The sequence below is a fragment of the Rattus norvegicus genome, chromosome 5 (assembly GCF_036323735.1).
Source record: "Rattus norvegicus strain BN/NHsdMcwi chromosome 5, GRCr8, whole genome shotgun sequence".
Classification (NCBI taxonomy): domain Eukaryota; kingdom Metazoa; phylum Chordata; class Mammalia; order Rodentia; family Muridae; genus Rattus; species Rattus norvegicus.
This window is the reverse complement of record NC_086023.1, coordinates 153306646-153319109: the sequence shown is the minus strand read 5'-3', so window position 1 is coordinate 153319109 and position 12464 is coordinate 153306646. Positions and strand designations below refer to the sequence as shown.

General features: G+C 51.3%; 1 protein-coding gene across 2 annotated transcripts in view; it reads right to left on the bottom strand.

The window, feature by feature from the left end:
- Positions 1–12464, bottom strand: part of Myom3 (myomesin 3) — a 50542-nt gene that overhangs the window by 7738 nt on the left and 30340 nt on the right. For both annotated transcript variants that reach the window (NM_001107987.2, NM_001372118.1), the window contains exons 21-30: positions 9444–9558; positions 8226–8382; positions 7631–7740; positions 7162–7206; positions 6122–6258; positions 4486–4630; positions 4256–4315; positions 3775–3842; positions 3041–3151; positions 138–225 (exon numbers count right to left, since the gene is read on the bottom strand). In NM_001107987.2, coding sequence (NP_001101457.2) covers positions 138–225; positions 3041–3151; positions 3775–3842; positions 4256–4315; positions 4486–4630; positions 6122–6258; positions 7162–7206; positions 7631–7740; positions 8226–8382; positions 9444–9558 — 1036 coding nt within the window. The remainder of the gene's footprint in view (positions 1–137; positions 226–3040; positions 3152–3774; positions 3843–4255; positions 4316–4485; positions 4631–6121; positions 6259–7161; positions 7207–7630; positions 7741–8225; positions 8383–9443; positions 9559–12464) is intronic.

Sequence of the window (12464 nt, the reverse complement as noted above, 5' to 3'; positions counted from 1 at the left end):
TTAACCTCTTGGTGCCTTAGTTTCCCCAAGTGGCATGCGACCCCACACATCTTAGGCCACACGTCACACCACAATCTCTCGCTCCTGTGTGAGCTCCTCACAGCCCTCCTCCCTTCCCTGTCATCACTGGCGCCTACCTTCCCCTGTGAGGTCCAGCACAGTGTCATCCTCCCCTCGCTCATCAGAAACCACTGCTCTGTAGAGTCCCTGGTCTTCTTTGGAAAACTGTGGAAGAGGATGACAGTGTGTGTGAGGGGTGACAGCAAGTCAGGAGGTGCCAGGTCCCCACCCTGTGTGGGCTCTGTCAGCTTTGGAGTTGGTGGGCCTAGGGAGTGTATGCATGTGTGTCTGAGAGTGTGTGAGTGTGCGTGTGTGTGTGTGTGTGTGTATGTGACTGTATGTGTGTGAGTGTATGCATGCGAGTCTGATTGTGTATGTGTGTGAGAGTGTGTGTAAGTGTTTTGTGTGAGTGCATATGAGTGTCTGTATGTGTGTGAGTGTTTCAGTGTATGTGACTGATTGTGTATGTCTGTCTGAGAGTGTGTGAGAGTGTGTGTGTGACTGTATGTGTGAGTGTATGAACGTGACTGTATGTGTGTATGAGTGTATGTGTGTGAGTGTGTGTGTGTGACTGTATGTGTGTGAGTGTGTGTGACTGTATGTGTGTGAGTGTATGAGCATGACTGTATGTGTGTATGAGTGTATGTGTGTGTTTGTACGAGTTGTGTGTAAGTATATGTGTGAGTGTTTGCATATGTGAGTGTATGTGTGAATCTATGTGTGTAAGTGTATGTGTGTGTTTGTTTGTATGTTATGTATGTGTGAGTGTATGTGAGTGTTTGTATGAATGTATGTGTTTTTATGTGTGTGTTGAGTGTGTGAGTGTTTGTATGAGTGTGTGTGACTGCGTATATGTGTGTGAGTATATATGAGTGAGTGTGTGAGCATGTGTTTTTTTTTGTTTGTTTGTTTGTTTTCGGAGCTGGGGACCGAACCCAGGGCCTTGCGCTTGCTAGGCAAGCACTCTACCACTGAGCTAAATCCCCAACCCCTGAGCATGTGTTTTTGAGTGTTGTGTGTGAGTGTGTGAATGAGTGTGTGGCTGTGAATGAGTATGTGTGTCTGAGTCTGTGAGTGTGTGTACTGAGGGTAGAAATGAACACATCTGGTTTTCCAGGAGACTCCTTAGAGCGCAGCCCAGCTCGGTCTGTAGAGCCTAGGAAGAGCCTGTCTGTACAGGACATGAACATTCTCCTCTCCCTGAGGCTCCAACGCAAGGACCCTCTGCATTTCCCCAGAAGGAAGCGTGCGTTCCTTGGCTCAGAACGGGGAGTCCCTCTGGCACGTGTTTGCAGTCTTGAATCAAATCTGCAGCAGCAGTCACTGAACTGAAAGCGTGATTGCAGTTTGGAAAATGTTTGCTGAAGATGGAACCTTGGCCATCTCATGTGCTACACAAAGCACCTACTAAGCTCAGCCTCAGCCCAGGGTTGAGCTTTTGGGTCAAGTAGCGGAGGTCAGAAATGACGTCTTATCGTAAGGCAACTCCTTCAGGGATCCTTAAAGATCCCTCCCACCTGGGCCACTTCCACACAGTGACTTTGGGACACTGTGGAAGGATCCAAGGCAGAGGTAGGTTTTCCTCTAAAACTTTTCTTTTTTACCCACCAAAGGTCGTAAAGTCCCAGTTATACTGGAGCGAGCAAGGCCCTGGAGTGGACAGAAATCTAGGCATGCCTCAGCCTAGTGGAACAGACATGGCTGCACCCACTAGGGAGTGATTTCTGACCCAACTCTCATCTTATGTCCTTGAGCTTCATGTGTCAGAGCCTCAGTTTACCCATCTATGAAGTGGCTCTGGTCTTCTTGCTGTCCTTCAAGGACCCAGGTATTAACACTGTGAAGGCCAGAAAGCCCTGCCCCCCAGGACTCCATGAATATTAAGCACCCACTGAATGTCACATCCCTTTTGAGGAGCATGTCCCAATCAAGATGTGGGAGAAGACCCTTGACTTATCATTTCCTTCCTAGTAAGAACCTGTGAACAACTACCCAGTATCCCCAGGATCCAGCAGGGGCTCTGGAAGTCAGCAGCAGACGGGTATGTGGCAAGTGGAAGGTTAGGAGTTCTTAGTCCTCTGAGGAAAGAACCCAGCTCCGAGCCTGCTTTTCTCTGAATTGCCTCATGGGCGCATCTTTCCTGTCCTCAACCCCTGACTATGGCAGGGAGCTCACAGAGAACAACAGTAAGGTCAGAGAGGGTCAGTGACTAGCTCTAGGCTGCATATGCTGGAACCGAACCAGGCCTGGATCCTGCAACATGGAAAAAAGTCAGTAATCTGTAGTATTGGGCTTATGTTTTGAAATATTTATATCCCAATTTTTAATGTTAATTTTGAGTTTTTTTAAAATGCATAAATTAGTTTGGTTTGTTTAATTTTAATTTAATTATATTTTTTTTGATTGTTGTTTTTCAAGACAGAGCTTCTCTGCACACTGGGTGTCCTGGAACTCACTTTATAGACCAGGCTGGCCTCGAACTCACAGAGCTCTCCTTGCCTTTGCCTCTCCAGTGCAAGGATTAAAGGAGTGAGCTACCAAGCCTGGCATTAGGGTTTTATGTTTATTTTATTTTTTAAGACTCACATAGCCTAGGCTGGCCTCAAACACCTTATATAGCTTCCACACTTCATTCCCTCAGCAAGCTCTCTACCAGCTGAACCACACTCCGAGGTCCTAGTATTTATCTTCTAAAAAACATTGTCTTTAAAAGTTTTACGTGTATGATCGAGTGTCTGCATGTCTGTGCATCGTGTGGTTGTAATGCCCACGGAGGCCAGAAGAGGGCGAACTGGAGCTACAGACTGCGGTCGGCAGCAGCAAGGGCTCGAACGCTGAGCCAGCTCTCCAACCCCTGGCCTTATCTTGACTGGGCCCTGGCGCTCCTGCGTGATCAGCTCTGCTCAGGCTCCGCCCAGCGCTCTTGGCACATTCAGTTGGCAGTTGAGCAGGGTGAACCCCCAGCCCCCTCTGCACTTACCTCCTCAATGCAGAGACTCCCATCTCCGGTCTGCGGGCTGTACTGCCCACGGGGCGCCTCTTTCTTCTGAAAGAGCCACTGGAAGCGAGTCTCCTTCTTCGTGTTGGTTACCTGAAGGGGACAGGGCATGAGGGGCCTCCATAAGACTTCGTTTTAAAATAAAACCCATATTCTTTGACAAGGTTCCTTTCACATGGCCCATTGAAACTCCTGGTGCACAAGAACCAGCTGATCCCTTCCTTATACTATGTCTCAAGTGCTGACCTCTGGGTCCTGACTTTTGCTAATGTCACTTCCTGCCTCTTGACCTCTTTGACTCTGTTTTTCTTGTAAATACTTAGGCCTCTTAATGAAGTCAGATGTTACCTCCTCCAGGAAGTCCTCCTTAAAGTACCCTATAGGGCATAGCTTTCCTGAACGTATCTGACGGAGCATAAGGTATGTTGTTTTTAGTAATTCTCTTTGGGCTGTGGGTTCCCAGAGGCCTAAGGGAACTATGAATGCCCAGGACCTTGCTGAGCTGAGACGGCACGGTATAGATGATTGTGAGGAAGGTGAAATCAAGTCATACAGACACTGTGTGTGTGTGTGTGTATGTGTGTGTGTGTGTGTGTGTGTGTGTGTGTGTGTGTGTGTGTGTGAGTGTGTGGGGGATTGTGTACTGGGCTTGGGGACAAGTCACAGGCCACGCCTCACTGGACTGATGGCTCATTAGAGGTGAGGTGTAGACTTGCCTTGCACGTCAGAAGCACTTGGCAGTCCTCTGTGACCTTCCAGGTCAAAGGATCCTGGAAATAGGGACCTGCAAGGGGAAAGAGAACAAACTCAGTCATGCGCTTTAAGCTGAACCAGGGCGCCACCTGGTGGCCAGACAGGAAAACCAGCTGGGCCGGAGACCAAGACTGCGGGTGGGGGCAAGGACTGCGGTGGCGGGAGCAAGGGGTCTGGGGGCTCCTTAAAGGAAGGGAACTGTAAGGAGGCACTGGCCGGCCCTCGGGCTTGGAAATTGAAATTTTGTTCTGTAATCAGGGCGAGACTTGACCAGATCATGGTGAGCCTCCCTGGCTGGGTTGGTATTTTTTTTTTTTTCTTTTTTCTTTTTTTTCGGAGCTGGGGACCGAACCCAGGGCCTTGCGCTTGCTAGGCAAGCGCTCTACCACTGAGCTAAATCCCCAACCCCGGGTTGGTATTTTTCAGCACTGATCAATGGCTTACCCTGCTTTCTCTTCCAGTCTCTTCTCTTTGCATCTGCCTTTCTCAGAAGCTTGTCAAAATCTGTGAATACACCGGGAGGAAATGGCATGAGTGGAGAGAGCGAAGGGAACTGGGGTGGACAGAAGACCAGGGACGTGTTTAGAGCCGAGAGCCTCTCGGGAGGGTACATGGTTAGGATGGGTTCAAGTTGGTGGGGAGGGCGCTTCCGGGAGGAGCGGGACCAGGCTGACCGTCATCCACCAGGGCGAGGGTGATCTGGTTCTTGGCTTTTCCATCTTGGAGCTGGGCGGTGTAGGACCCCTTGTCATCTTCGGAAAGTTGCTGAATGATGACCTCCACCAAGCCCTTCTCTCGGTCAAAGTTGATCTTGCGGTTCTGGCGGAACAAATCCCCAAGTCCTTTTTAGGCATTTCCTGTCCTGGGAGCTCTGCTGGGAGCACACCTCTGGGTCTGATCAAGATTGGGGTGCTATGTACAGGGATCGGGGTAGCTTTTTTCTGCTTGAATAAACTGGGAGTCCCCAGCATACCATGCCTGAATTAATTATAATTTAATAGTAAGCTTTGTAGCTGTACCGTGCCTCTGTTGCTTATTATCAACTTCTTTTACAATTTAAATTTAAAATTATTACATTTTAATATTCTCTCTCTCTCTCTCTCTCTCTCTCTCTCCCTCTCCCTCTCTCTCTCTCTCTCTCTCTCTCTCTCCCTCTCCCTCTCTCTCTCTCTCTCTCTCTCTCTCTCTCTCTCTCTCTCTCTCTCTCTCTCTCTGTTGGGGGTGGAGTGCATAGGCCACAGCACATATGTTGAGTTCAGAGAACTATTTGCAGAAGTCAGTTCTGTGTTCTCTTTCTTCTATGTGGACCCTGCATTCCCCAGCATGATATTTCCTCTGACCAAAACCATCATCCCTTTCTCTGGAATATATATTTCCCCCCTCTCTCCCTCCCTTCCCTCCCTCTCTCCCTCTCTTCCTCTCTCCCCCTTCTCCTTCCCCTCCCTCTCCCTCCTTCCCTCTTCCCCCTCCTTCCCTCCATTTTCCTTCCTTCTCTGGTTCTAACTCAGGGTCTTGCCCACACTAGGCATGAGCTCTAGTTCTGAGTTGCTCGCCAGCCCTAATCTATGAATTCGGATGACTGCTTTACCCTCCTGGAGATGAAATTCGCAAATGATGTGACACTGCCGTTAAGACTGGAATCGGTTGGTTTTCATATAAAAACAATTGAATAATAGCCGGTTCCTCACAAACCTATTTACCATTCTTACAGCTTTAGAATGGAAACAGTGTAACATTTTGTGCAAATATCATTTAAAATAAAACCCGTGTATGTTGGCTGTGTGTGTTAGCTTGTAGATTCTTGGATACAATTAGGTACCACTGACATTCTTGGATACAATTCGCTTCCGATTTGTAAGGAGAGGGGAGAAAAGCAAAGGACTGGAACAGGAAAAGGAAAGACCACCATAAAGTGGCAGGGAGTAGAAAACCTGTTCCCCGAGTGTCTGTTGGGCCTGTAAGAAAGTGCTTTAATATTTACGTCTAAAGCGGAGGTTTAGGGCTTGGAAAACTGTCAGCCCCAGGTAGGCTTTCTCACCTTAGGAATGCTGAGAAGGACATTTGAAAATGGCAGCGGGCGTGCAAATGTCCCTGCCCTGGTTAATAACAACCCCCACCCCCACCCTACCCCACTCCACTCCACCCCACCCGTACTGAAAGCCAGGCGACCTGGCCTGGACGCCCCACTGCAGGGACAGCCAAAGAGGCAGCTATTACCAAAATGACAGCTGGCCCCAGACCCCACTTCTTAGGAGAGGCCGCCTTGTTTGGGGCAGGGGAGCCTCCCCAGGGACTGTGGGCACCATTTACCGGGGAGCTGAAGATCTCCTTCTCATTGAAGATGAGGTGCAACTCCGCAGCTGGCGACAGTTTCTCCACCTCCAGCCACAGCCGCACCTCACCTTGCTCGAGGATGTCCACGTTCCAGCCAGAGATCAGCTTGATGACTGGGAGACACAGGACGGGTGTGGGTGGGAGCCCTCTCCTCTTCCGACTCCCCCCAGGACCCGCCCAGCTCCTCTCTGTCCGACCACGCCCACTCGGCCTCTAAGCCCCGCCCCTCCCCACCCAGCTCTGCTTTGGCAGTGAATGTGCAGAGTTTGAAGGAGCTGTGGGCCTGGCTGGAGCCTAGAAGCTCTCCGTAAACCGAACTGATTTCAGAAACGCATTTCCTCTTCAATGGACCTTAAACACTGGAGTCTGGCTTCACCCTGCCCGTTCTAACTTGGCTGGAGCCTGGCCTGGGTGTGGGATTTGGAAAAGTTCTCAATGTGATTCCAATACGTGATCAAGTGTTTGGCTGGGCTTAAGGATTCCACCGTCCAGGGAGAGACAAGGCAGGGAAGCAGAGGTTTGGATGATCTAACATCCAGTCGTCTCAAGAGCTGTTAGGGATGGTGATGATGGTGATGGTGGTGATGATGATGGTGGTGGTGCTGATGGTGGTGATGGTGGTGATGATGATGGTGGTGGTGCTGATGGTGGTGATGGTGATGGTGATGATGATGATGATGGAGATGATGATGATGGAGATGATGCTGAGGGAGATGATAACGATTGTGACGGTGGTGGTGCTGATGGTGATTATGATAGTGGTGGTGACAGGGATGGTGATGGTGACAGTGATATGGGTGGTGATGATAGTGATGATGATGATGGTGGTGGAGATGATGGTGAGGCTCGTGATGATAAGAACCGACTTGCTTCCCTCCTTTGCACCTCCCTGCCTCCTTTGCCTCTGGTCTCTGGTTTTCCAGTGTGTGGCTCCCTTTTCCCGTGCTCTCACACTATATCCTTGTTCCCTGCCCGGCTCAACTCTGCTTAGGAAGCAGGCTCGCCTCGGTGTTTACCTGGGTTTCTGATCTCGTGACTCAGCTTCTTCAGCTTGTTCAGTTCTGGGGCAGGGAGGGGCACAGAAGAAAACAGATGCAACGTTAGGTCACAGGGTTCGAGTACAGCCAGCCCAGGGCCTCCATGCTGAGACGTTCCGAGAGAGAGCTCCACGTTGCCATCAGCTAGGGGCCACATGCTCCACAGAGACTGCTGGTAAGCACCGTGGGCTTTGCTCCTGGAGCACTATGGGAGATGCCGCAGCTAGTCTCGGTCACCCCAAGGTTGCATATCCTCCTTGTCCCCTCAGAGGAGCGTCTCTACACACCAGGCTCTGCAGGAGCGACCACATCAGTGCTCAGTGGGTGGGCTGAGCCTCAGTGTCTGCTTGGCTTCTATGAGCACGGGTGCTTGGGCTCTGGGTCAGGATGTGCTTCCCTGGGGAGGTGTCAGGGCGTGAGGACAATACCTTCCTCTGAAGGCCATTACCTTCCTCTGTCAGTGTGTGGCTAGCAGAGGTGTCTTCGTCAGCATCGGTGACCACCACTGAGTAGACGCCCAGGTCCTGAAGGTCTGGTTCTTTCAGAATGACCTTGGACCTGGCAGAGAGAGACAAAGCTGACCTCTGAGATGGGGCTTTGGCCTTGAAAACACAGGACTCCCTCACAGCCTGTGGAAGAGGTTGTGGGAAGAGGGGGAAAGAGACAAGCCAGTAAGGAAAGTTGAGGGGAGGAGCTGGAGAATCTTTCGTGACTTGAGCTCCTTCCCAGGTCCTGGCCAAGCTGGACCCTTGCAGTCCCTTGAGGTCCCCTCTAGATTGGCAGTGTGGCACACACGTTATAACCAACCAGCCAGCGACTCTGTCTGCTTCAGGAATTAAGGCGGTGGCACTCATGACTGCTTATCACAAGAGAACCCCAAAGAAGGCCTCCATTTCTGCCCCTAAGGCATCTCCCTGCTTCTCTCTGAGCTGGCCAGGCAGCCCTGGACAACCTGTGTGTCTCCCTACCAGGTCTACCACCCTTGGGTGCTCTCTCCCCTCCACCCCCGTCACTCCATCCTCCCTCAGCCCCGCCCCACTCACTTGTTAATTTCATCCTTAACCTCCACCCTCTGTGGGTCTGGCGGGCCTTTGTAATCCTTGGACCATTGAAACTCAGGGAAGTCAGGGGCTTCGGGGGCTTCGAAAGCCAGGTAGATCTGGCCCTCTTCGTCCACACCAACTTCAATCTCATGGGCATCTGGGGTGAGATTCAGGAAGGGACACGGGGATTTTTGTGACCTCGAAAGCCTTTCATGATCCCCAACTCAAATGTCACCTCTTCCAAGAAGTCCTTCTTGCTGGCTTCCCCCCCCCATTTCTATTTTCCTTCCTCTTCCTCCTTTTTCTCCCTGCCCCTCTCAGTTCTTCTCTTTGACATACAATTTTGCTACATTAGCCCAGGCTGGCCTTGAATTCACTATGTAGTCCAGGGTAGCCACGATTCTACAACCTTGACCTCTGGAGCCCTAGCTAGGGTTACAGGTGTGTGTCACCACAACTGGCTCCTGTCTTTAAACATTCCTTTTCTCTTCTTTCTTCTCATCCCTACAGTTTGTGACAAGACCCAGAGCTAGTCAAGCCTTCTACCACTGAGGGGTATCCCTGCCTTACTCCTGGCTATCCTAAGACTTCCTGACTACTTTGCCATCTGTCTTTACTGTCCGTCCACCCTGTGTCCCCGTCTCCCCCCTCACAACAGCAGAGCTCTGCTTCCTCATCCGCAGCCGTGTCCCCGAGAAGTTGTTGATGGAGCACTTAATAGACGAGTGCTTTGTGGTCACCAGTGTGGGTGAGTCTGCCGGCTGCTGCCTGTGGGCCTTGTGGTTTAAATGTTTTGCACTAGAAGTGGGTACTACTGTGCGAGGGACCTAGGAGCGACTCTGGGCTGCTTAGCAGGAGAGACCACAGGTCCTGAGAGCCCAGTAGAGGCAGAGGACATGGAGCAACTGAGGTGGAGTTGGCTATCAGTTGAAGGATTTGTGTAAGTTCACACATACGGCTTAGAGGTCAGGGAAGATTCCCTCACAGCCTGTGGAAGACACAGGTGGGGAGGGGGAGGGGGAGAGGAATGGGAGGGAGAGGGGCACAAGCCATCAGGCAAAGTTGAGATGGCAGTGGGTGGGTAGAGTGGTGGGTGGGACAGAGCCCACTGGATCCAGGCCTCCTGCTGTACCCCCAGGCTTCCCCATCTTCCCCCTAAGTTCCTCCTCCTGCTCCCAGTCTCCTGCAGTGCAGCCTGGTCCTCCCTGGTCATCCTACCTGGCTTGTCCTCCAGGAGCACGGGGTCAGTGGGCACCGATGGTTGTCCCAGGCCGGCTGAGTTCATGGCCTGGACCCTGAACATATACTGCTTTCCTGGTTGCAAGTCAGACACCTGGGGAGGAGAGCAAAGTCTGAGGGCAGGAAAGCTGTGCCCTCGCGGACACTGGCGGACCTGTTGGGACCCCTCGTGGGCTGGGGCAGGCCAGGAACCTGCTCTTTTCCTGGGCCCAGGGCAGGTTTGCGATTCTTTGGAGATAAGGCCTCTCTATGCTGCCCAGGCTGGCCTGGGACCCATCATTCCCTTGCCTTGCCCTCTGGTCTGCTGCGGCTAAAGGCTTATATCATTCTTGGCTTCCAAGTTCCAATATTTTGTCTTGTTTTGTTTAAAGACAAGGTCTCTTGCAACTCAGGCTGACTTTGAAGTTTCTATGCATCTGTGGCTGGCCTGGAACTCCTGATTCTCTTGGCTCTGCTTCCCACGAACAGGGATTACAGGTGTGTACCACTGTGCCTACTGATCAGTTCTGGTGTTCTTTCTTTTCTTTTTCTTTCTTTCCTTCATCCCTCCCTCCCTCCCTCCCTCCCTCCCTTCCTTCCTTCTTTCCTTCCTTTCTTCTTTTCCTTTTGTTCAAGACAGGCTGTCCCTGTGTAGCCCTGGCTGTCCTGGAACTCTGTAGACCAGGCCGGCCTCGAACTCTAAGATCCACTCCCCTCTGCCTCTCTGGTGGCGGGATTAAAGGCATGCACCACCACTGCCCAGTGGTTCCAATCTTGTCTGGGGCTCTCTGCCTGGCTTTGTTCTCTGGCGCTGATGCCTGGAACCAGATTAAACACGACTCACATCTTCCCATCTTTCCTCACCTCTCACACATACTGCCTTCTCTTCAGAGGCTGAGGCACCTGGGTCACCTGCCACGTTCCTTTCTTAGCCCTGAATAAGTTATTTCCGTTGTTTCCTTTGGTGGTCCTGGGGATTGAACCCGGGCCCTCCTGCATGCTAAGCACACACTCTACCATTGAGTTACAGTCTCAACATTAAAAAAAAAAAAAAAAAGGACTGGATGCGATGGTGCATGCCTTTAGTCCTAGTACAGAAGCACCGATCTCTATGAGTTCAAGGCCAGCCTGGTCTATATATAAGTTCCAGGCCAGCTAGATCCCAACTCAAAACTAATCAAATAAGTTAATTACAACTTGGAGGCAGTCTCATGTAGGTCAGACGTGTCTTCAAGGATGACCTTGACTTCCTGATTCTTCTGCCTCTACCTCCTGGGTACTGAGATTGCAGGTATACGCCGCCATGCCTGGCTTCCATGGGGCTGGGGGTCAGATGCAGAGCCTTGGGTATCTTAGGCAGGCATTGGGTATTATCTGAGCCACATCCTCAGCTCTAAAATTTTATTTTGAATCAGGGTTTCAGTAAACTGCCCGGGCTGGCCTTGAGCTTGCTCTGTAGCCTAGGCAGGCTGTGAATTTATCTTCCTACCTTAGCTTTCTGGGAAGCTGGGATTATGGTCTGCACTGCCCAGTGTGGCTCCTCAATGAGTCTTAGGGGAGGCTTCCCTGTCTGTGTTCCAGCTGTGCTTTGGTTTAGCTCCACAGCTTCCGGTGCCCCTGCTCCCGGGACCTCTCTTCAGGCTGCCTTTACTTCTGCCGAGCTGACGATGCCTAAGTCTTCCAGTGGTCTTCAGGGTCAATTTCAAGGTCTGATGCTTATGACCTAAAGTGTCCCAAGGCACCTGAGCCTCTGCCCTCTTTCTCCTGCATAAATGACCTTCACTCCGCACCTCTCCAGGGTCCTTGGCCTCAGACCTGGCTGAGGTCTCCACTCACAGCACCCCACCCCACTTCCTTCTTGGTTCAACTGGCTCCTAACTCCGGCTTCCTTATTCAGCAGTGGCCTCTGAGAGGAGGCTAGGGAGCGACTCTGACTTCCCTCCACGGGGCTCCCAGAATCCCTCCTGATCCCTGTAGCATTAATCAACAAATGGTGTCACCTGTCACAGACGCCCACAGCATGTTTAGCTTAAAAGGTCTGGGACCTGCTCCAGATCTGGCACTAAGCAGGTGTCAAGAAGTGGGTGGTGAATACTGAGTGGCGGCCAAGCATCCCAAGGTGGAAACCAGGGCCAAGTTACTGAGGCCATCTGCCCTGGCCTGGGCCGGTACACACGAAAGAGCGAGGGCCATCACCGTGCGTTGGCTGTCCCTACTCTGGGGAGACTGACACCCCCCCCCCCGTTGTCTGGCAGACCTAACATCATCTAAACATCTCAGCTTCTCCTGCCTCTGCCTCCCCTCCTCTGTGCTGGGACCGGAAGCTCGGAGCTGTTTTCTGAGTCAGCGACTTGCTCCTTGGGTACCGCCCTTCCCCCATATTCTGACCCAGGCAAATGCTTGCAGGTCATCCTCATGGGCAACCTTTCCTTCCCTGTGTGTAGAAGCGAAAATAGCCACGGTCCCAGTGGACAGGACTCAGGGCACTTCGAGATCGATAAGTTACCCGGAGGGCTGAGACTTGCAGAAGTGTTAAACCTTTTACCTTCTCTGGGCAACACTGGACGGAGAACTGTCTTGGGCCACCCGATAAATCCAGATGTGCCCACAGACTGTAGGTCACGCGAGCAGACATCACACGCATTTTGCGTGACACTGCGACAGGACAATATATCCTGGGCTGCTGAAATTTTGGAGTTTGCTTCTCATGAAAACCCAGGGACATAAACAGAGTACATACCTGAACTTTTGCCCTTATTACCAAATTAATCAAAAAGCGTATATGCATGTATGCATATTTGCATGTCATCATATGACGTGGTAGATGCACGCTATCTAAGCACACCGTTATGGTTTACTTTTCCTCCTACACATGATGTATGTTTTCACATCAACCAACACACACGCATTGCTCAAGCACATTGGCCATTCCATCACCTCTTCTGCACCCTCTCGTTCGGTTCCTCTGAAGGACACACTCTGAATTAGTTCAGCACCCAACGCCCCAGTGACAGACATTAA